The sequence below is a fragment of the Myxine glutinosa genome, chromosome 12 (assembly GCF_964187855.1).
Source record: "Myxine glutinosa chromosome 12, kmMyxGlut1.1, whole genome shotgun sequence".
Classification (NCBI taxonomy): domain Eukaryota; kingdom Metazoa; phylum Chordata; class Myxini; order Myxiniformes; family Myxinidae; genus Myxine; species Myxine glutinosa.
Window position 1 is genome coordinate 106,520,049 of NC_136272.1, and position 25,205 is coordinate 106,545,253.

Below are 25,205 nucleotides of genomic sequence, written 5' to 3' on the forward strand. Positions count from 1 at the left end.
GGTGGTGGATTAATCAATAACCTTTGAAGGGAGTTAGGGTGCCAAATGGAAGTTAATGTTGGCAAATATATTCTCGGTGGTCCGCATGTTATCTCTGGGCTAAGTTTCTGAATGACCATGGGAATCAAAGCCACAGCATCTGGGGCAATCCTAAAAGCCTTCTGCCGCACACCACCATCGAGCCACTCATTCTCCTGTGAGAATACTTGGAGGACTTTTTAAATGAAGGATTTCCCTCCCAAAATCGACTGAGTGAGGTAAATATTGTTTGGAAAGAACCTTGCTTAAGAAGGCATCGGTGAATTGCAGCTACGACCCTGTTTAACATGGCATTGTAGTTTCGGGTTTATACCCGTACTGTGTGTGCATCGAAGCCGCCGCCGGTGGTTAGCGAACCTGTCATGGCTTGCTGCAATGGCATATCTATGTAAGATTTGCTGCTTGATTATTCTGGGTTCTTGCGTCAAAGCCAGAACTGATTAAATGGCCTAACCTCAAACCCAAACCTGATTAAATGGCCTAAGCTCAAACCCAACCCTGATTAAATGGCCTAAGCTCAAACCCAACCCTGATTAAATGGCCTAAGCTCAAACCCAACCCTGATTAAATGGCCTAACCTCAAACCCAAACCTGATTAAATGGCCTAACCTCAAACCCAAACCTGATTAAATGGCCTAAGCTCAAACCCAACCCTGATTAAATGGCCTAACCTCAAACCCAAACCTGATTAAATGGCCTAAGCTCAAACCCAAACCTGATTAAATGGCCTAACCTCAAACCCAAACCTGATTAAATGGCCCAACCTCAAACCCAAACCTGATTGAATGGCCTAACTTTAAAACGCAGACCTGATTAAATGGCCTTGCCAAAGACGAACACCCAAGTAAATTTACCATGGCCCAACCACAAACCCAGACCTGATTAAATGGCCTAACCTCAAAACGCAGACCTGATTAAATGGCCGAACCTCAAATTCAGACCTGATTAAATGGTCTAGCCAAAAACTAACACCCGAGTGAAGTTACCATGGCCTAACCGTAAACGCAGACCTGATTAAATGATCTAGCCAAAAACTAACACCCGAGTGAATTTACCATGGCCTAACCATAAACGCAGACCTGATTAAATGGCCTAACCTCAAACCCAAACCTGATTAAATAGCCTAACCGCAAAGCCAGACCTGATTAAATAACATAACCTCAAACCCAGACCTGATTAAATGGCCTAACCTCAAACCCAGACCTGATTAAATGGCCTAACCTCAAACCCAGACCTGATTAAATGGCCTAACCTCAAACCCAGACCTGATTAAATGGCCTAACCTCAAACACAGACCTGATTAAATAGTCCAACCTCAAACACAGACCTGATTAAATGGCCTATCCGAAAACTGACGCCCGAGTAAATTTACCATGGCCTAACCTCAGACGCCTAATTAAATGGCCTTTCAATACCATGGTCTATCCACATATGCATATATGATTAAATAGCCTTTACCATGGCCTAACTACAAATACAGACATCATTAGAGGGCCTAACTGCCTTATCACAATGATATTTATTGGGCAAGGAATGAAATGCCTCATTTTAATAACATTTTTTCCTGTATATTTGTCCATGCAATATTTCTTAAATTATTTATGTTGATGTACGTAGTGTACATATAATAATTGATTATTAAATTGGACAATTAAAAACCGGAGGGGGAAAACTCAATGGAGCTCTTGTTAATTATTTGTTCTTGAGGTGCATCTGTACCAATGCAAACCTCTCTGATGTTTTCCACATTTTGATCTGTCCTCCTCTTATTGTCTTGCTGCAATGCAAGAAGAGATTACTAATTGTTCCTGGAACCGTTCGTTCATTTTGGGAGAAGGTTTAATTGCAACTAAATTAGCAGTTCAGGAACCAAATAAAAAGATCAACTGGGCAGATCTTAGAGACGGTGTTACATTTAAATTGAGCAGAGAAAATGGCGATTTTAAACCAACGCACACGAAGTGAAAAGCGGGGTTAAGGGATTTGTTTGCTTTGTCTGTCTGTCTGTCTACAAACCTCAGATTAAGATCGAGGAACAACTTGATTTCAATTGAATGTTACATTTTAACCATGAATCGGAAAACAAACCTGTAATTTAGCAGAACTTTGGCTCTGAATTCGTCCCGATTGCGCATGTGCAGAGAGGAGTGAGATAATTATTTTATACTGTCTGTCCGTCTGGTAATCAAACAAAATGGAGAATCATTCCAAACAGGAAACATACTGTTTTTAGCTACGTCACCTAGGACATTAACAACAGGCACAAGTAACTAATGTAACATGTTAAATAAGGTGGTGTAAAAGACGCTGCATCAACCGCAGTAAACTTCCTGAACTTATTTTTCTATGACCTTTAAAATCTTTTATTTTATTTCAATTGAACTATATACTTGAACACTGTAGAACACAAATCGTCTTATTGACACTTTCAAAAACCTTCCGTTTAGCAGTACTTGGACAAAATATTACGTAATTTTACGTCATCTCGACCAATCAAATTTTCCGCTTACAAACCCCACCCATGTACTTATTTCTCACGACTGCGCAGGGTAAGGTGTTCTATGGATTCTCTAGTCTTACCTGTTGTGATTTAGACCCCCTCCTCAAGGTTTGCCCTTTCATTTGCTTCCACCTGCCTCCATGATCACCAAATGAAAGGGCATAAAAGTTATTACCCTCGCCAAAGGGGAGGGTATTGCATTTGGATCCGTTTGTTTGTTTGTCCACACAGAATGTGCTGACGTAGGCCACAAACGCCACCTAGTGGTAGCCAGTAGTACACGTTCTCTCTTTTTTTTTTTTCCCCAACCACTACGTCTCTAAGGTACTGGTGGGGTATGCTTACACCTAGTAAGGAATAAGTACATAGGTACATAAGTAGAAGCTTTATGATTATAGGCAAGCATCAACGACCTCCTGCTAGATATTTTTTTTTTTTACAGACATGTTTACAGCTTTTTTGATGTAAATTTTCTTTTTTTCCTTTGTAGACATTATTTTCATGTTTACTTCAGAGTTTCAGTTGTAGAAATTACAATTTTTAATTGCTAGATATCGATGAGGTTTGTTTGTTTTTTTAAACGGATTTTTTAATGACTTTTTATGTAAATTTTCATTTACAGACGCTTTTTCCTTTTTTTCTTTTCTTTATGGACATTGTAGTCATGTTTATTTCACGGTTTACAGTTATAGAAATTATAATTTTCAAATGCTAGATATCGATTGAGGTTTTTTTTTTTTTTAACGGATGCATTTACGGCTTTTTACGTAAAATTTGATTTACGGACGCTTTCCGATGGTTCTGTGATTATTATTTTTCCCCGGTGTATCGGTCTGCATCGGAAGGCCAAATTTCAGCTTTCTATGACACCCAGGAGGTACCGAGCATTAATATCAGTCAGTGAGTCAGTGATTAGAAAGAGCTTCATATATTGATGTATAATGATAATGTGAGTACGTCTGTAAAATACGTCCGACAAACCCCACGAAACAAATCCAGGCGAGGGTTTTGCAATCTTTCAATGCTCGTTCTGGTTACCTCTGCCACCAAATGTCGACAGAGGTTATGTTTTCACCCATCTGTCTGTTTGTCTGTCTGTAAACAGTATATCTCAAAAAGTTGTGGATGGATTTGGACAAAACGTGGTGGACAGCTAAGTTGAGTGTGTGGCAAGGAAGAATTTATTCGATTTTGGTGAAGATCCGAATCCAGATACGAGAATTTTAATATTTTTAAAGCGATTCTTCACCTTTGAGAGATGAGTCAAAAAACTATATATATATCGATATCTCTATATACAGTCATGGCCAAAAATATTGGCACCCTTACACTTTTTTCAAATAATGCAGCATTTTTTCGAGAAAATTGTTGAAATTGAAAAAAACATTGGTATCCACATATGTATTTCTTTGGTTTGTAGTGGAACAAAACAAAAAAGCTGAAACAATTACGAAATCTTAGCTTATTCCACACAGAAATCCAAAAATGGCCCGGACAATATTATTGGCACCTTTTAGAAGTTGTTAGACATAATAAGGTTTAAAGCAGGTGATTCTCCTTTACTTTGGAATTGAACTCACCTATGGTGAGTTGCAGGTGGCTGCAATATATTTTTAAAAATCACTCATTCAACCAGTTTGAAAAGAGAAAATGAGTCATTCTGCTGTTCTGTGTCACTGTGTGTACTGCAATGAGCATGGAGAAAAGAAAGAAAACCAGATAATTGTCTGTGGAGGTCAGACACATGATTGTAGCCAAGCATGGACAATCTCAAGGCTACAAGTCCATCTCCAGAGACCTTGATGTTACTGTGTCCACCGTACGCAATGTTATCAGGAAGTTTAAGGCCCATGTCACTGCAGCCAACCTCCCTGAACGTGGCCTCAAGAGAAAACTTGATCAAAGATTACAGCAAAGGATTGTTCAAATGGTGGAGAAAGCACCTCGATCAACTGCCAAACAGATTCAAGATGACCTTCAGACACAAGGTACGACAGTTTCAACACGCACCATCCGTCGCCAACTCAATGAAAGGGGGTTCTATGGTAGGAGACCCAGGAGGACACCACTGCTGAGAGAGAGCCATAAGAAAGCCTGACTGGAGTTTCCCAAAACACACCTGAACAAGCCAAAATTCTTCTGGGAGAATGTCCTGTGGATAGATGAGACGAAATTAGAGCTTTTTGTAAACCACATCATCTCTATGTTTACAGAAAACAAAATTAAACCTTCAAAAAAAAAAGCACACCTTCCCTACAGTCAAATATGGAGGAGGTTCAGTGATGTTTGGGGTTGCTGTGCCGTCTCTGGCACTTGGTGGCTTGAATGTGTGCATGGCATCATGAAATCAGGAGATTGCCAAGGCATTTTGGAGCGCAATGTTCAACCCAGTGTCAGAAAGCTGGGTCTCCGTCGAAAGTCATGGGTCTTGCAGCAGGACAATGACCCCAAACACACTTCAAAAAGCACCCAGCAATGGTTCAAGACAAAACGCTGGACTGTTCTGAAGTGGCCATCAATGAGTCCAGATCTAAATCCCATTGAACACCTGTGGGGAGATCTGAAAACAGCAGTTGGGAGAAGGCACCCTTCAAATCTGGGAGAACTGGAGCAGTTTACACAAGAAGAGTGGGCCAAACTTCCAGTAGAGAGGTGTAGGAAGCTCATTCATGGCTATAGGAAGCGCTTGACTGCAGTTATTTTGTCCAAAGGCCGTGCTACCGTCGTGCTGTATTAAGTCGAGGGTGTGAATAATTTTGTCAATGCCATTTCTTTTCATTTTCTGATTTTAAAGGCTATATTAAGTTCTGAATCAAAAACAAAGGTTCTGTAATATTAACAATGAAATAAGGAATTGTGGAGACCAAATAGTTTTGTCAATTTCAACTCATTTTTCAAGAAAATTATGAGTTATTTGAAAAAAGTGCAAGGGTGCCAATATTTTGGGCCACGACTGTATAAGCACGATATCTCAAAAAGTAGACGAGTTATGACAAAACTAGGTGGATGATTTGGTTATATTTTCTTCTTTCTCATCTAATTGTTTTTTTTGTATTTTTTACAGTTGCCCTTCATAGCCAAATATGAACATTAACATATGATTTGTGAACACCTGGGTGGGCGAATTTGTTTATTGTGTAGGAGCTGCTGTTCACACAGCAAAAACAATCAAAGGTAGAGAGCAGTTTATCGTGGTTTCAATGGATATTCCTCCACACCAAGTAATAGTCAGGTTCAGTATGTCCAGATTTAAAGTTTCGTTGGATTTTTTGGGGGATTTGGAAAACTATATATTTTTGGAAACTATATTGTATAGTCATTCAGAAAACCAATGTTGCTATTTGCACAGACTCCTGTATGGCGGCCATCTTGGATTTTCAAAATTGCCGCCGTAGAACTAATTTTTCTCAATATCTCAGCTTCTAAATAACATAGAGCTTTGATTCTAACGGCTAAACATACATTTTCAAGGGCCCCGAATCCAATGGTAACAAGTTCGATAAGCTAGACATGACCATAGAGCTCCTATGTGGCGGCCATCTTGGATTTTTCAAACTGGCCGCCGTAAAATTGATGTTTCTCAATATCTCAGCTTCTAAACAACATAAAGCTTTGATTCTAATGGCTAAACATACATTTTCAAGGGCCCCGAATCCAATGGTAACAAGTTCGATAAGCTAGACATGACCATAGAGCTCCTATGTGGCGGCCATCTTGGATTTTTCAAACTGGCCGCCATAAACTTGATGTTTCTCAATATCTCAGCTTCTAAACAACATAAAGCTTTGATTCTAACGGCTAAACATACATTTTCAAGGGCCCCGAATCCAATGGTAACAAGTTCGATAAGCTAGACATGACCATAGAGCTCCTATGTGGCGGCCAATCCCAGGACTTAGGGGTTTTCTCTTGAATGGCGTGGCCTGAATATTGCGGATTCGCTGCTTGGTTTGTACTTCACCTGTCTGTTGGATTTGAATCCATACATGATGTTCTGACTCACAGTGAGTGTTGATCTGTCAACAACACTGGTCCTCTTCTCAGTTTCCAGCTTGTCGACAGGCCCTACCATTACCCAGCGGATCATGGTGTATAGTTCAGCCGGAACATCGTTGATATCGCTGGACACCTGTATGGTATTTGCTTCCTGGTCCTTCTTAATGAATTCTGCGATGCTCTTCCGTATCACTTGTGCTGCTTTGTAGATTGTCTTCAAGTTGTTGTCGTCATCGCCATCACTTGTGATTGCAGAATGAACCATGCTTTCCTCACATGCATCTGGACAGTAGAGGATGGCCGATTTTCTTCGGTCTTTTTGGAGAACAGATGTCACGCTTGGCAACTCAGTGACGATTCTTTCTTTCAGCCACTTTCTATTGAATGTAGGTACATGCTTTTCCAAGTGTTCTGCGCCAATCATATTGACATAAGTGGTTTCAATGTCATCCATGGAGAGATAAGCTTGGTTTTGTGTTTTGACATCTATCAGGTTGATCATCTCAATCAGACTTGCCCGTTGCAGCAATAGTTCTTTGTCTGCGCTGCTTCTGTTTGCGCTAGGTCTGTCTCGTACTACATGGAACACATGTCTTCTCCAACAAGATTTGTGGTACCGAAGGTCAATTGCGTGTGCATCACCTGGTGAGATACATGTGTTGAATCGTGTTTTCAATAATGCATCTTGGGACTTCTCTACAGCCTCTCTAAGCTCTTGACCAGCATTTTCAGTCCTAACCTGGTAGAGTAGTTGGCCATCATCTTTTTGGCAGAAGAAACACTGCTCTTTATCCAGTGGCACTGTACACGAGCGTGTGAACGGGGATGTTGCATCAGATGTTGATGAGCCTGGCTCGTCCATTTCTGTGCTTCCTCTCTTCTGTCCGCGTTTTTTTGCAGTATAGTGTCCAGTTGTTACTGCATGCGCATGGCGGTCTCTGGCACGTTGTATCTCGCTCTTGTTGGTTGCACTGGAGTAACAAGTGCGATGCCAAACTGCCTTCTCTGTAGAGAGTGTTTCTTTTGTGCTGTTTTGGAGTCGTTTATGGACTTGAACATAGATGCCATCATGCAAACTGGCCCTTTCTTCTATTGTCTTCAATAAATGTTGGTAGGAATCTATTCTGGGGTTTAACACCAAGGATCCTTTCTTGACATCATCAGCCTTGCATAAAATGCACTGCTTACAGTTCGTGGACTCCTGGGCTTGCCCCGCCTCTTCACCATCTTGTTGCATCTCACTCATAATGTGACATGTAGAACCTGCAAAGACAGCAAAGCAAAGGGAACCGTCACCGATATATACAACCACCACCACAGACATATTGATGTATAATAGGCTACAAATACACTACCACCATCACCACAATATCAGGTATATTGCTCAGTATATAAATAATACAAAAACACACGCTGTAAACTAATTATTTTCCTCAGCTGTACCCTGGGGATCAAACTTATTACTTTAGTAGCTTGTCCACCCGTAAACAGATTTTAAGTTCTCATGAACATTAGGAGTATCTGTGTGTTATTTGGCAGTATGCCACAAAGGCCCACAAAGGGCAAAACACTCGCAGTAGAATAGTATTTCTCATTACAGTCAACACAGTCAGGTTCAGCATGTCCAGATTTTAGATTTCGTTGGATTGTTTTTGGGATTTAGAAAAATCAAACCTCCGTCTTATTTAGAAGCTGAGATATTGAGAAACATCAAGTTTACGGCGGCCAGTTTGAAAAATCCAAGATGGCCGCCACATAGGAGCTCTATGGTCATGTCTAGCTTATCGAACTTGTTACCATTGGATTTGGGGCCCTTGAAAATGTATGTATAGCCATTAGAATCAAAGCTCTATGTTATTTAGAAGCTGAGATATTGAGAAAAATTAGTTCTACGGCGGCAATTTTGAAAATCCAAGATGGCCGCCATACAGGAGTCTGTGCAAATAGCAACATTGGTTTTCTGACTGACTATACAATATAGTTTCCAAAAATATATAGTTTTCCAAATCCCGCAAAAATTCCAACGAAATTACATAGTTAACTTGACTACAAGGTGATTATTGCTGGATCCGGAATCAAACCCGGACTAGACATCCCAATGCTCAACCTCTGCAACATCCTGTCAGACTACATTTCAAATGTATTGCTGAACTTCAACACAAACTTTAAAGCTGATGAACCCCATTAGATGCAAAATGGGTGTTCATAGTTTGTGATTACTTTGCATTAATTAATGTAGCTGTAAGTATTGATGTAAGTGACCATTAATGATTAGTTATCAGGATTTTAGTTTCATTTCGAAAAGAACAGTTTGAGGCAGACACATGTGACAAGTCTCCATTGGCTTCTGATCTTTATCTATTCTTTAAATCTCATAATGTTCCCTTTGCCTTACCTTTCTATATGCATCTCGTTTGTTATGTTCCTTCCAGATTGGGGCCCACCTCAGGCTGTGGAACTGCTTTGGGGAGGGAAGGAGGTCAGGAAGCATGGAAGATTGTGATTTTCTGTTCAAAATCGTGCTTATCGGAAACGCAGGTGTCGGGAAAACTTGTCTTGTGCGGCGCTTCACACAGGTAAGGCCTGGGCATCATCCACTCAGGCTGTATAGTCAGTAATATCCATTCAGAGCAGGTTAGTAACTCCACCCCCGGTTTTGCAACTTAGAAGTTCCTGCAAATTGCACAGCTCACGTGTCCTGAAAACTTGCTCGTCCTCTCTCTGCACTTTTCATCCTGTCATTTGCGCTCAGTCATCTTGGAAATCCGCCAAAATCACTACATTAAACTGATCCCCTTAACTACAGACCTATCGGCTTACTTTCAATCGCAGTTAATATGAAATCCTCCTTTTCTCCAACAACCTCATCTCAAATCACCAATTTGGTTTCAGACCAGGTCACTCCACCTTAGACATGCTGCTTCTACTCACCCAACAAAAGATGTGGGCCCTTAATGTCTCAGACATGAGATTAGATGTGTCAGTGTGTCAATGTCTCTCTGGACATATCTCGGGCTCTTGATGCAGACTGACATCCTCCCTTGCTCACCAAATTGTCTGACTATGGCATCCAAGGCCAACTCCACAAATGGCTTGCTGATTTCCTCCACTCTCGTAGCCAACGTGTGGCTCTCCACAGAATCATTTCACCTCCTCTCCCTGTCAAAGCTGGAGTTCCCCAAGGCAGTGTTCTGGGCCCAGTTATATTGGGCCCAGTTATATTCCTAATCTTCATCAATGATATCTCTGACTCCCTGGAAAATCCTCTCTGGAATAGACTACCCTCTACTGTGACATCCCTCGTCCTTCAGGCCTTGAAAAAAATCACAAGCTGGTCAAACACCTGGAATTTATTTGTCTTTCAATCCTGACAAATCTCACACTCTCACTATCTCTCTCTGAAAGGGACCGTCTGGCAACATCATCTACTTTCTTAACAATCCTCTTCCTCATGAGGAAGTTGAGTCAGTCAAACTCCTGGGTCTCACTATCAGACACGATCTTTCTTGGGCAAACCACATTTCAAAGTTGCCTTCAAAGCCAGCCGCTGACTGGGCAATGGGCATCCTCCATCGTACAATATCTTTCCTTGCACACTTGAACTCCTATCCACCAACAAGGCCTTCATCTGAAACATGATGGATTACTTCTCTCTTCTTTGGGCTGGTTCCACTGCCTCACATCTTGCTCAGCCTGATGCTGTGGAAACCAAGGCCTTCAAGATCATTGAAATCTCCCATGTTGAAGCTGAATCTTGGGCTTATCACTTCGCCATAGCAGACAAGTCGGTAGTCTCCCTGTCTTCTACCGCCTCCTTTCTGGTCTTGCACCCTCTGCTCCTTCCGTGCTCTGTCCCTAACCTCTCCCTCCCCCTCCCAGGTTTCTTCAGGGCTCACACGGTTCACCATCAACCCTCTTCTGGTAAAAACGACCTAAATCCAGGATCACTGCTTATCTCGACTCATTCATTGCTCTTTTTTTTCCTGCCTGTGGAATCGGCTTCCACATCCTCTTCAACCTCATTCTTCCACATCCTCTTAAACTTCCTCCCTCTGGGTCTTCGGGACAGCTGTTCACCGCCTTCTCAGTTTGTCCCCAATCCAAAACCATGATTTTTTTTTTCCTACCAGCATTAACCCACCCAAATCACTCCTAATTTTCCAGTTTTTCTTCCTTGGTGTTTCCTTCTCCATACATGCGTGATTTGCGTCCTGTTTTTGTCTGTTACGTCCTGAGCCGTTCATTATGCCAGCTCTTCCACGAGCGTCGACCCTGTAGACAAAAAAAACACATTTGTCCCATCAAATCTGTCCCTTGTAGGATTTATAAACAGTATGGTTTTACAATTGTGGTAGACTTCAAAAAATTCAAACGAGACCCAGTTCATGTGTGTATTTGAGAAAAGGGGTTGGGGGAGAACAGGGAACATGCAACCATTTTATTTATGAACTTATTCACATTGCCAAAATATGTGCTCCGAGTTTCGTACAGATAGAAGAGCTTCAAGTAAACTAATCCTCGATGGGCCTTCCAGAACACCACAGTAGAAGAACCCGCAGAAGGACAAGACGGAAATACCAGTTATGGCCCGTACAGGCACCTTGAGGTTATTTTAAGATTCGACGTCTCCGCAGCCTGGTCTGGGGGGGTTCAGTGCGCCGATGGGCAAGAGATGCCTCGTTCTTATGCAGGCGAGAGGTGGAAACAAAATGATCACGCCGGTCCAGCAGCTTGGCTCTCACTGCCTCATACTGGGCTTTACTCTCACAGGACCGCGACGCGACCTCTCCGGGACTCTGGCAACCAGACTGGGAATCCCATACTGTGCTGGTGCTGGCCACGTATTGGAACCCCGGACACCCCACCTCATGACCGACCCAGCTTGTCTGCTCCGCACCGATTGGTGATTTGGTCTCAAGTCTCAGGGGAATCCCTCCCCTGACCCTCTTAACTCTTTATGAATGGTCCAGGCTCATGCATTTGCACAAAAACTAGTGCCTTCTCAGTGTTGCAAGATCAAATTCCCTTATAAAGCACATATAAGACCGATTACAAAGGAAAGAACATTAAAAGGGGTTTCGAGGGAGAATCGGTTTTGGATACACATATTAGGGTGGCAAGACGGCTTTTCATAGAAATATTAATGCATAATTCTTTATCACAATTAAAATACCTCTCTTTTGGTAACACATGTACTGAGGGAATAGCTATTTCTAAGCTATACATTGGTAACTCATATAAGCCATTTCCACAACAGTATATTGAATGATTGTGATATCGTGGCCATTTTTTTTGTTGTGGCCTTCCTTCCGAATTACTGGTGGTACAAGAGCACTATTCCCCAGCCTGCTTCTCTATCCCACAGGGCTTGTTCCCACCAGGGCAGGGTGCCACCATTGGAGTCGATTTCATGATCAAGACCGTGGTGGTGGATGGAACGAAAGTTAAGGTACCACTCGTTTGTTACATTGGTTCCTAGTGGACTAAATGATGACCGCATTGCAGTGAATGACCCACAGAGTAGACGTGGCCAGAGATCCAAAATAGCTATCCAAGGCCGGTAACGATGTACGTTTTTGCACATTTTCTCTTTTGAGCGTTTGCTTGTAAAGTCAATTATTTTATTTTTTTGCATCTCGATAATTACAACACTCACGTCTTCACATTGGTTGGTGGTGAGCATAAAAATGTTTCACTTCAACTCGTACAATCGGGATTAAAAAGTATTTTATAGTGTTCATTTCCATGTCGACCCTCCCTCTTCCTTCTCTGTTCTATTGAAAGAAGTCCATTTACATTGGTGATTCCACAGGGAAACAGGAGTCGAGTTTATCTCGTTTGTATTCCATGCGAGTTTTGAATTGCAAATGGACTTTGTCATGCTTGTAGACGAGGGCTCTCATCGTTTGGGTTTCATCAAAGCTCTGAGAGCAGTGCTCTCCAAAATGTCACAATAAGACACCTTCATGAAGCACGTGACGTTTTGCAATGTGGGGATTTTTATCGAAAAAAATATAGGCTCATAGAAAGGCGAGGTGACAGGTGACGGTGTAAAACAGCAACGAATTGACAGTGGGACGATGAGGTCAGTTTTACACATCAAGTGAGGGAATGAAGGAATGAACAAGAGAGGTGAGGAGCAAATGCAGTAACCTGCAAGTTATGGTGGAAGATTCTGATAATTTCGAGTTTTATATTACACGGGATATATGTATATACAGTGTCATCCATAAGTATCGGAACAGTGAAGTCAAATTTGTTACCTCCACCACCAAAGGTGGATGGAGGTTATGTTTTCACTCCTGTTTGTGTGTCTGTCTGTTTGTCTGTCAACAAGATATCTCAAAAAGTTGTGGCCGGATTCGGACGAAATTTGGTGGAGAGGACAAAATGGTTAGATTTTGGTGAAGATACGGATCCGGATCCGACTAGTAGAATTTTAAAAGTGATTCCTCACCATTGGGAGATAGGGCCAAAAACGACATATAGCACGATATCTCAAAAAGTTGTGGACGGATTTGGACGAAACTTGATGGACAGGTTGTGTGTGTGACGAGGAAGAATTGGTTCAATGTTGGTGAAGATCCGGATAGGCTCTGCTACTAGAATTTTTAAAGTGGTTCTTCACCATTGGAGGATTTTTTTTTTTTTTTTTTTTTTCACCATTGGAAGATAGGGCTAAAACCGATACATAGCAGGATATCTCAAAACTTTATGGACGGATTTGTACGAAACTTGGTGGACAGATTGGGTGTTTGACAACACCGAATCTATTCGATTTTGGTGAAGATCTGAATATGGATTCGGATACGATATTAATTTAATTAATAAGTGATTCTTCACCATTGAGAGATCGGGCGAAAAACGATATATACAACATGATATTTAAAAAAGTTATGGACGAGTGTTATGACTAAACTAGGTGGATGAGTTGGTTCGGTGACAACAACAAGCCGATTAGATTTTGATTCAGGTCCGAATCCATATCCGGCCTATCAGTGGGATACAGACTATAAACTGTTCAGCCTGGCGGAGATATGTGCTCTACCGAGTGCCGTTCTAGTTATTATTGTTACACACACAATAAATGTGGATTTGAGATCAAAAGATGAATATGAGGGGGTCATACTCCATTGAGCTATTGATAAAGTCCTTGTAGGCTGTGAGTTTTAAGTTTGATCAGTTGTGTGCTGTCCCAATAAATTTGATAATAAACTGAATCGACAGTGGGGCAATGACATATTAACCCATTGGATAACAAGTTTCGTAGTCCCCTCGTTGGAAGTGGAAAGGAACTGCATAATTCAACTGGGTAATGATTAATTAATAAAGAAATTCATTGTTCCCACTTTTCAGAGTGCACATTACCAAAATAATCCTAAATGACCAAATTAACTTCTTTTTTTTGTACCGGTAACAATACACCTATCAAAATGGATAACACCCATCAGTTTGCATTATTAGTTGACAAGACTGCCACCTCCAAGTGCAACACTAGATCCACTTGTAAATACTTTTAAAATACAACTTGTAAATACTTGTAAATACATTTTAGCCTGATGGAATATAATTTTTTTTTAACCTATTACATTCTGCTAATTTAAAGTTTATTAAATGCTGCATTTGGATGTGACGATCACTTGCAAAAATATGAAAATATGAAAAACCAATCATTTTCATCCAGTGTATACAATAATTAATATACAGATTCAAAATTTCATACCTTCCTTAAAGTTCATCATTCTCATTGCCTACATCATCATTATCATCTTCAGACACTTCTAAGTTCTAACCCTTCTTCATCCGTTAGGAGTGCAATGTTTTCACACTTTTTACACTGGCACAGATCAGTGCATCTAAGTCCAAGGGAGGCACAACATGACTTGTCGGCATCCACAGAATTGCACTTGGATCCCTTACACCTGCAGAATGCAAGCTCAAGAACACTTTCAGGAGCTGGAGCCAAATCCATCCAGTCGATAGAAAGCTCACCATCATCCATCTTCCATCCATTGCTTGCTGGCGATGGAAGATCTTGTTGTAGCAGGCTTTGCTTGTATCTGCTGGATTGAAAGTTAGCCCTCTGGATGTGCTTCATTAATGAGTCATGGTTTGGTGGCATGATGTTTTCAGCTCTTGTTGCAGTCTTCAACATAATATATCTTACTTTATTTACAGAACTCACTTCCTTCTGTCCATATAGTAGGCAAAGAAATGCTTCCAAACCACTGACCATCTCTTCAGATACAACATCAGATATTCCCAATTCTTTGAAGGGCTCAGGAAGGGAGGGGTTCTTCTGCAATAGATTTAGAGTCTTTTGTTTTCCTTTGCCATAAAAGGAACTAACGGAATCACAGCCGGCAAAACAGTGGAAGCCAATGAGAGCTTCCGTCAGTGAATCTCCCAAATCTTGTTGAACATCCCTCACATTTATTGTGCGCTCCTTGCCACCCTTGCCGGTGTTGAAGTACAGTGGTGAACTTATCTGATGAGGAAGTCCAACAGAAATCACAAACACGTCTGTCTGTACTTCGGATGATGACAGTTGCACTGTTCATAGTTTCAGCTGCACGACTCGTCAAAAGTTTTACAACACCTCAATTTTTCCAGTTTTTATTGAAATTTATGCAGTTTAATGTCCAGTGAATAATCTGAAATGGTACAAAGGTAAGCAGTAAACTGCTCGAGGTTAAACAAAAAAGTTTAGGTTAGCAAAACTGGGAAAATAATGTAAATTGCAGTTATATTGTAAAAATAAAATAGGCCTTCTTCAGGGGACAAGTAATGGGTTAACAAGTTACAGCTGTTCTGCAGCAATGTAAGTAAATTAAGCCTTGAAAGTTGATGCAAGCAATTCCTACAGGTGTCCCAACCTCTGCTGATTACTTGATTACAAACCCCCTGTCTGTATAAAAGCAGTTTTGGAACAGACTGTTATTACACCCTCTGAAGCATTATTTGGACAATATTGAACTGCAGGAAGTAGTATGTTGGAAACTGGAGGAAACTCTGACAGGAAGAGGTCTGGCAGACCCAAAGCCACAACAGAATCAGAAGACACGTTTCTGAGAGTCAACAGCTTGTGTGATAGGCGGCGCACAGGACAACAGCTTCAAGCACAGCTTAACACTGGTTGAAGTAAGCAAGTCTCAGTTTCAACTGTGAAGAGAAGACTTCGAGCTGCAGGTTTGACAGGTCGAGTGGCAGTAAGAAAGTCATTGCTAAGATGGCAAAATAAGAAAAAGAGGCTTGCCTGGGCCATGAAGCACCGCCAGTGGACTACTGAAGACTGGAAGAAGGTCTTATGGACAGTTGAATCAAAATTTGAAATCTTTGGTTCATCACGCAGGGTTTTTGTACGCCGTTGAGTAGGCTAAAGGATGGTTCCTCAGTGTGTGACACCAACTGTCAAGCATGGAGGAGGAAGCGTGATGGTCTGGGGCTCTTTTGCTGGATCCATAGTCGGTGACTTGCACAGAGTGACTGGCACCCTGAACCAAAAGGGCTACCACAGCATTTTGCAGCGCCATGCAATACCCTCTGGTATACGCCTTGTTGGTCAGGGGTTCATCCTACAGCAAGATAATGACCCTAAGCACACCTCCAGGCTATGTCAAAACGACCTTCGAGGAAAAGAACAAGACGGTAGGCTTCAAATCATGGAATGGCCAGCACAGTCTTCAGACTTAAACCCCATCGAGCTGGTTTGGGATGAACTGGACAGAAGGGTGAAAGCAAAGCAACCTACAAGTGCAACACATTTGTGGGAACTTCTGCAACAGTGTTGGGAAGAACTTCCCGAACAATATTTGATTTCCATTGCAGAAAGAATGCCACGAGTGTGTTCGGCGGTTATATCTGCAAAAGGTGGCTACTTTGCTGAGTCAAAAATTTATATTACATTTTGTTGAACAAAATGATTCTATGATTTGTTTTTTATCTCCAATTGTTTATTTGTTCTATGCTTAATTTCAGAGTACATTGAGACATTAAACAGCGTAAATTTCAATAAAAACTGCAAAAACTGAGGTGTTCCAAAACTTTGGACCGGTTGTGTATGTACTTAGCATGCGCGATTGCGCGTGTCCGCTTCTTCATGGTTACTGTATAGCTAATCCACAGCTTTGACTTCAACTGCCCCATTTGTGTGTGCAGAAATGGATGGCACTCTTTATCATGTGCTACAATTAAGCATACACCCCTGAGTTGGTCTGCTTGGCATGTTTTCCACTCTGCAAGGAGGAATCTCATTAGATGCTGTTTGTTGTGGCTGTTAGCAAGGAATTTCTTCCACTGCTTGGATAACTTCTGGTCAGGTCTAGAAATCTTAATATTTTGAGATCCACTGGCAGCCCTCCTTTTCCACTCTGCATTCTTTATGCTGACTTCTGGATAGGTGTCGGTGACAAAGTGAACACACTGAGACTGATACTTCAAGGTAATGGTGATCAGCTGTCTTAGTATATTTTCAGCAAATTGCCCAAAAGTGTAATTATTGTTGCATTTCTTAGGCAGTTGTTCTTAGATCTCACTCGGTCAACATTTCATAAAAGCAGCTTCATGAGTTAACATGCAATTGAAACTTCTTTTTTTTGTAGCATCCGCACCTACCTTTGGATGTATCTGTAAGACGTTCACTTGCTGCTTTCCGTTTTCTATTTTCGGCTTGCCCTTTCTTGGTCTTGTCAGTGAATTTCTGACAGCATTTTAGATGACATCGAGGATTTAGTGGCTTCGTCGGGCATGTTTTATCACTCGTAGATGAAATGCACGTGGATTGTACAGAGATACTGGCGATGCGCTTGAGGAAATCCGGGCGATTTTGGCTTTCGCCGTCATAATTTTTCCAAGCATCTGCATATTCTAATGTTCTATCCCTGGTAGTATCAGAAAATGCTGTAAGTTTGGCTCCATCGACAGATGAAAAGTGTATAAGGCGCGTCGGTTCGACATCCGAGAACTCCACATCATCTGCCATTTTGGTTGTCAAGTTGTTTATTTTTAATCGTCATGAACGAGGCACATCCGTATGTACAGAACTGATCTAGTGTGGCGTAATGAATACCGGCTCATGATTGGTCAATTTCGCCGATCCAAGCCTATTTACAGCCATTGGTCACAGATATTCAGAAACAAAATAGAGCTCAAATTTTATTTATTTTCAAGAAATGACAGGATATTTAAAGAGAGAACAAGGACGTAATGTGATTCCAATAATTTTTACTGAATTTTAGAAGAGGTTTTGACTTCTGCCAAGTACGGGACTACGAAAATTCATCCTAGATCGGCTTGCCCTACTGTCTAGAAGTGCTACAAGATGCTTGTTTAAGCTTTGTTTTGCATGTGGTTGAACAGTTTTGCACGTGGCTCCCAACCCCGCTCCCTCTTGGGTGAAAACAGCTACAGATCTGGGACACCGCGGGACAAGAGCGTTTCCGTTCAATCACCCAGAGCTACTACCGGAGTGCTCATGCCCTTGTGCTCACATATGACATCACTAACGAGGAAACGTTCACGTGCCTGCCTGACTGGCTCAAAGAAATGGAGACGCATGCTGCCACAGACGTTCCTCGAGTTCTTGTGGGTACGGTACTTGCTCGTGCACTTGCTTTTCAGCCATCTTACTAAATACTTTAGTTTGTCACTATAATAGCCATTTTCCACCATGATTATTCATTAAGGTTATGAGTTGCCCACTACATATTGCTCACCAAGCTGCATCTGCGTCCAGTGGGGTAATGTGGATAATCTCACAAATGGTGTTATTAACTGGAATTTGTGAGCTTTCTATCGCTCTCCCCACAGGAAATAAGCTCGATCTCACATCGAGCCGACAGGTCAGTCGAGAGCGGGCAGAGGAGTTTGCAAACGTACACAACCTCTGCTACGTGGAGACTTCTGCAAAGGAGGCTGATAATGTGGAGCAGCTTTTCCTGGAGTTGGCAAGCGAACTGACACGTAGTGCGCGTCACCCAGCGCTCGCTGCCGGCCCACTGCCACCACGCCTCTCAGGCCAGGCCAGGCCCGTTGGCTACTTTAGTTGTTGTGCCGGTTAGAGACTTGCTGCACAGTTTTCGGGCCTTGGAGCTACGACATGCAATTTCTGTTTGTTGAAATCCAGCTTCAGCTTTCTGTGTATCAGGTGACCTGTAGTTAGGAGGTGCAAATGACAGTTGGCTGGGCAAAGCCAGACAGCAAGAAGGGATCACTATAAATGAGAAGGCGTTTGTGATCCTGGCTATCAGTATCTATCCAATTCTTTGTATCTACCCCCTATCCTCTGCCCCCACCCTGCCCACCAAGGGTGTTATTTATGCCTAGGTTTTCTGCACTCGATCCCTCTTTCTTTCATGATTTGGAGGATGTGAGAGTAAGTGACTTGGATGTTTTGAGGTCCAAGCAGGATAGCCAAGGCCAAAGAGAGTGCCTCCCACCAGCAAAGCATTATTAGTGGCAAGAATGTTTGCATGGAAAGTGTACGGAATTGTGCAGTGGTTGTGGTGGTGGTTGTAGTTGTGACATTTGGTCAATCGAAGGATATGACATAGAGGAAAACAAACCACTTCATTTTTTTGGGGGTATCGGATAAACGCCCAAAAATGCTCTTTTCGTTGGCCTATCTTCGTTTTGTGTATCAACATCACTGTACTTCGCCAGAGTGGAAGAAAGGACAACCTGGCAATAATTGACTCTTCATGAATGGAGGCTGAAAACGTGATGTGAACCGTCGTCTACCTGGGCTACTTTGATTGTGGAACATCTCTGCACCCACCATTGTCCAACACAAACAGGAACGCTGCGTGGTAATCCCATTACGGCAGATTCTTCTCCTTAATTTGCTCCTGTCGTAACTACACACTGATTACGTGAGGGATCCTTCTGCTTGTCTAGATCCTCATTGAGTTTTCATCAAACTTGAAATCAGGACATTATAGAATATGATCTATAAATAGAAAGTGATCTATAAATTGTAGCACATGTATAAGTTTGGAGCAGCTTTTTTTAAAGTCACGTGAAGAGCTGTATTAACATGTGTAGCATGGGAGGCTTTCTTGCAAAATTCCATACTCGGGTTCACGCTCCACACCGAGCCCGTTCCCCATGGATTCTCGACATCTGGACTGAGCGCAGACGGGCGGCATAAATCGAGCATGCAGTGATGTTTTCACAAGACTTGTGGAAAAAAAAGAAGCAGGATTGGAGCTGCGTCACGAACCTTTGGTCAGATTGACAAACATTTGTCAGCCACGACCAAAACCTGTCCTTTGAGTTTGCAGCAGACAGGTACCCCAGCCAGTTAATACTCCCGACCCAGATGTCCGGTCATTCTTTTCGAGACTGCCATTCCCATTCCCAAGTTTATCTGCCACCATGTTTTCAAGACGCATCTCTCTCTCCTCTCTCTCTCCTCTCTCTCTCTTCTCTCTTTTCTCTTCTCTCTTCTCTCTTCTCTCTTTTCTCTTTTCTCTTCTCTCTCTCTCTCTCTCAACTATTCCCCTTGTGGTTATTGTATCACACGGCTTTAGATTTTATTTATAATACGACACTATCAATGCGTAAGCAAGTAGGGAGGGCCGCTACCGTGTCTGTAAAGGTCTTGGGACAATGTGGTGTGCATCTCCTTTTCATTATCAGTTTGTGAAATACTTTGTTATCTAATAATAATAATTTATTATTAAAATAAAAAGTTAAAATGCACACTTTGATAAACGTACACTAAAACATAAAATAACGTTTTTGTGGAATAGACCCATTCTGTGCATCTGATTGATGATCACGAGTCCCCATTGCATGGAAGGAAAAATGGAGAAGGCTTTAGTTCTTCCAACTTACCCCTGCCCACACCCCCTTCTTACTGTGGTTGGAGTTCCAACTTCATGCTGTGCAGCCACACAGAGAGCTAGGACTGCTTGGCCTGATTTCCTGCCATTTGCTGCCGCTTTGTCTGTGTGATCCAGAGCGTATGGTGACGAGGTAGCCATGATTGTAGAGAGGAGTTTCTATGATTTGCGAGGCATGCGTGGCAGGAAATGCTGTTGGTTTTGAGTTGTGGCCCTGGCTGTGTGTGCCCGAGTCTGGTTTTTGTTATTCCAATCCCCTATTCTTTTCTTTTAATGGCCCTTGCTTGAAAATGTAAAACAGCTGTGAAATTGCTTTTGAGAAGAATTTAAAAGGCAATGATTCGTTTTCTGTTTCTTTTTTTTGATTGTCCTTCCTGCTGCCTGGCTTGTGCTTTGCCGAGAAGGAATGGTTTAAAAAAAAGTTATTCTTCCCCCATTCCCAGTCATCGTGCATTAGTTATCTGCATTCTAACTGCTGATCATGATTTGATTGTAAATATGATGCAATGTAGCGCTTATTGTAAAGATGTACATTTAATTTGGAAATTAAATAAGATAACCTAAAGTGAGACGTGTTTGCAGCATGCGGGTGTTTGTTCCGACACAGGTGAAATGCAGGTGTGGCTTCCTGTAAGGAGTGGAGCATCCTTTGTCACACTTTATAGGATGTCACAAAAGATCCACATATCTAATCGAGGTGTGTACTCGGCAAAGGTGCCATGCATGGTGTGACATGGCTCCATTCTGATGTAAAAAAAGAAAAGAAAAAAAATCATAGGCAATAAAAGAAAAGCGATTTGTGTAATTGGCAAAAGGAGTGGATGCACAGATCGAGATGAAGGATGTAGGATTCCAAACTGTATAGAAATCTATGCATTCACATCGGATTTTATACGATCTGCTCCGCAAGACCGCCTTGCTCTGTGCTTCTGTGCTGTGCATGTAAGGAAGGCACAGACTTGACGTGGATGATGGTCTTTTTTTGGAAAATAAACGTACGTCAAACCCACACAGGCCCAAATCTAAAGTCAAGGTAATTTGACGAGTTTATCAAGTACGTAAGTTAAGGTAGTCGGTGTACGTTGTCGCGTAAACTGCGTCTTGCAAGTCTTCACGTATTTGGCATTAGGTTTTTATTTAACATGGTTTGGTCGCTTTTCAGGGTCCCATGGCACAAACTGGATGAAGGATGTGCGTGGGGGCCTTGGTTTTTGTTTTTGAGTTTCATTGATCTGTCGTGTATTGGAAGCAATGTGATCAACCATCTCGGATAAGAGACCTTGAATTTCCGATTTATTTGGTTGGTGTAGCGCATTTTCCGCACTGGTTCTGGTCCTGTCTTTCCTATCTTGCCCTTTCTCCTCTACATTTCTCTCTGTATCCGCCTGATTGGATAACCTTCGGACACAACTAAGGTTGTGGACCCGGAGTTTGGAGAGGTTTTTGGATTGAAGGGTCGAAACCTCAATGATGGATGAGTCCCAGCTGTTGATATGTATGGAAGGAATTTCTTCAGATCTCGTTCCCCTTCTCTCCTTTGAACCTTCATTTACTGAGACATGGATTCAAAGCCATTTCCTGCGGCACTTAAACCATACAGGGCTTTGGTGCCGATTGTACAGCGGAAAACACGTTCCAAACTCAGATGGACTAGACCCCTGCACTTGAAAACACCAAGCTAGCTTTCAATAGTTGTGGTTAGTACTTCATCTCGTGTAATGTTGCACGTTCCATGTGGAATCTCTTTGCAACCCTCACTTGTATTTTGTTTCCTTCTTTCAACAAAGAAACAGACACGTATCGGGCAAGATTTTGGAAGTCATTCCATGGGAGCTAGCAGCCCTTTGTGAACACGTATCTTCGGAAGTCAAGGCACGTATCTTGCGGGGACGGTTAGGGGGATCATTGTTGGAACTCATTGTGGTTTGACTTGAAATAGCCATTGTGTAACATTGCTTGTACCTCGTATTGACTTTCACTCCTCTTTTTGACTTGGGTCGGATTCTCTCATGTTTGCGTTGAGCAATTGCTGGGGATATGGATTTTCAAAATTATTGTTAATCGGCGAGGACTGGCTCAGCTTTTTGTGAGGCCTGACCATGAGTAGTTTACATTGTTCCAATTCACGTGTACAGTTGCTAATAAAATGTTACATGCGATGTACCTTCACAAACATCTAGTAGTTGTTTACTTTCCTGCAAGTTGTTGGTTTTTAGCCGCGTCGCAAGACGCTGGTCATAGAGTGCCCTCTGCTGTTGTTGTTGTTCTTCTTGTTCTTCTTCTTCTTGTTCTTGCAGAGAAGACAAAACCTCAAAGCTCCACCCATTCTGGGAACCATAGCTCCACCCATTGTGGGAGAGGCTTCATATAAACAAATATCCACCATTTTATTAACTCGCATAGCTTTGAGGCCTGTTTTGTAGGCCCGTGGTGTCTTCCTCTCTCACACAGTTTTATTTCAAATCAAATTCGATATATCATTTCATTTTTCACAGTCGCTAACATAGTTTTAGACTCGGTTGAAAAAAAACAGGAAGAAAATCCGATGAAAGTTGCCCTTTATAGAACGAAATGAATTCTCAAAGGCCGGTAACTTCAAGTCCATTGAGATTTTTTTTTTTAAATCGCGGCATGGTCAGTCATACACCGCCCGAAATAACAGACGGGAAAATGCCAAGATATATATATTTTGTTTAAATCGCGGCATGGTCAGTCATACACCGCCCGAAATAACAGACAGGAAAATGCCGAGATATATTAAAAATTCGTCCATTTGATGACAATCGTCACGATGAAATATTTAATTTATACGTCGTCACAATAATGTGGAGAGAGGAGCATAGCTTCGTTCACATGTCGCCACACACGGGAAATTGCCGAGATTTTTTTTTTTTTAAATCGCGGCATGGTCAGTCATACACCGCCTGAAATAACAGACGGGAAAATGCCGAGATATATTAAAAATTCGTCGCCACACACGGGAAATTGCCGAGATATATTTTCACTTTGCACAAAAATAACATCAAGTAATCGAATCAATAGGAATGTCCTGTGCCTATAACATCGACGTTATAGGCACAGCTGCATCTAGGCATTGTGTAACATCGACGTGGCTTTTGTTTTAATTAAAACTTTTTGTACTTGTTCAATCGTTAGAATGTCATACTTCTTCGTGATTTGTCTCCCTTTGTTAAAGGCCCCTTCCCAGGAACACATTTGGGTATTGTGCACTTTTATTTAATTTTTATTGATAGATTAGGGAAGAACGTCGTGCGACTTGCTATATGATGACATATTTCCATGTAGTTTTACTTCCAACGTATAGACTTAGGTTAAGGTTCAGGGACTTCAGGTTTGAGTGTTTTATGTCCAAGCAGAGCCTGCCATGATGGAAAGAACGTTTTAAAAGAATATTTGAAATTATGTGACGGCAATGAAATGATGCGTTAGTAAAGGTATTTGGACGTATGTATACATCTGTTATGTTCCACACACAGCTGCATCGAGTTTGGTTAACGATCTTGTAAAATAATCCATTTGTTCACCTAATTTGATGGGGTGTAACACCACCTATCATGACCGATGGGGTCATTTAGAATCCCAATGTTTACAATTCTTGTTTAGGGATTGCTGTATTAATCATGTGGCTGCACCAATGGATCCCATTTGGAAACCTATACAACCACCCTACCCTTGTAAATTGTACATCAAAATGAAGGGTTGGGAGTACAGTGGAGGTAAATGGCTATCCATTTATTACATGGGAATTTGAGGAGTTGGAGGGGGCCTAAAGTATTATATAAAGTATCTGTTGAGTAGAAGCCTTCGTATATTGAAATGATCCCACCTGGAGATGCCCTATATGTTGGCACAAAGTGGGGAAGGCGTGTGCATTCGGATTATTTTGATTTCGTGCAAACTAGTGGAAATGGGTATAAGCTTATATTAAAATATGGAAATCTGAGGCGGCTGAGTTGTGTTTTCATTTGCCAAGTAGACACGACCAAGCTTGACGGTGTTGAGCAAACTTTGTGATGGAATTCGAAAATCTCGAGGAGTTTGAACTTGCCATCGCCGTATTGATTTGGGTCCCTGGAAGTAACCTTTGTCAAAGGATCACCACAGATCTCCACATTCAGCCGGGGGCCGGTCTTGTACCTCGTTCGTAGTGCGATACCCTGCCATGCCAAGGGGTGTAAACTTTTTGTGGTGCTGAGCAACCAGAACTGCTCTTCTGTCCGCACCTCAGTCGAACTCACAACAGATGGTAATCCGAATACGTGATTATGTATCCGCTTGTACGCAAAATAGAAACGAAACATAATTTTTACACCTACAAAATGGCGGATGATGAACCTGCCCTTTTGGTCTTCATTTTGTAACTCGTAATGGTGTAAAGTAGTAAAATCAAAACTGATGGTACACACAGTGAATAAACATTGGCTGAATACACCAGTACTGTACACTGCTGTGTCGCCCTCACCCAACTGATTTACATTCATTTAGAGGTGTTTAAATGTAAAATTTATTCTAAATATAACCATTAAATTTCACACTTTAAATCACATGATTCAACACAATGTTTAAAATTGAAAGATTCAGTTCCAATCATAAATAAGAAGAAGAAAAATGTTGTTGGACTGGCACTGGTTCTGAATTGCTTACCATAACTGATTAAATAAAGGACCAAATGGTCCTGTAGCTCACCTGGCTGGTTGCCAAAAAGTGGTGAGTGTGATGGATAGATCAGGGTAAAAATAAGAGCTAGATTCGAATACACAATTTAGGTCAGGTAGTATCAACATCTTGTTCACAGTCGTGCAACT

General features: G+C 41.7%; 1 protein-coding gene across 4 annotated transcripts in view; it reads left to right on the forward strand.

The window, feature by feature from the left end:
• Window positions 1-24,343, forward strand: part of RAB30 (RAB30, member RAS oncogene family) — a 29,802-nt gene extending 5,459 nt beyond the window's left edge. For 2 of the 4 annotated variants that reach the window (XM_068132353.2, XM_068132352.2), the window contains 4 exons: window positions 8,968-9,111; window positions 11,901-11,984; window positions 17,939-18,122; window positions 18,344-24,343. In XM_068132353.2, coding sequence (XP_067988454.1) covers window positions 9,025-9,111; window positions 11,901-11,984; window positions 17,939-18,122; window positions 18,344-18,594 — 606 coding nt within the window. In that variant the 5' untranslated portion in view covers window positions 8,968-9,024 and the 3' untranslated portion in view covers window positions 18,595-24,343. Of the gene's footprint in view, window positions 1-6,765; window positions 7,181-8,967; window positions 9,112-11,900; window positions 11,985-17,938; window positions 18,123-18,343 lie in introns of those variants that run through there. The other 2 variants (XM_078766182.1, XM_068132354.2) reach the window with 2 other exon arrangements.
• Window positions 24,344-25,205: the final 862 nt, after the last annotated feature.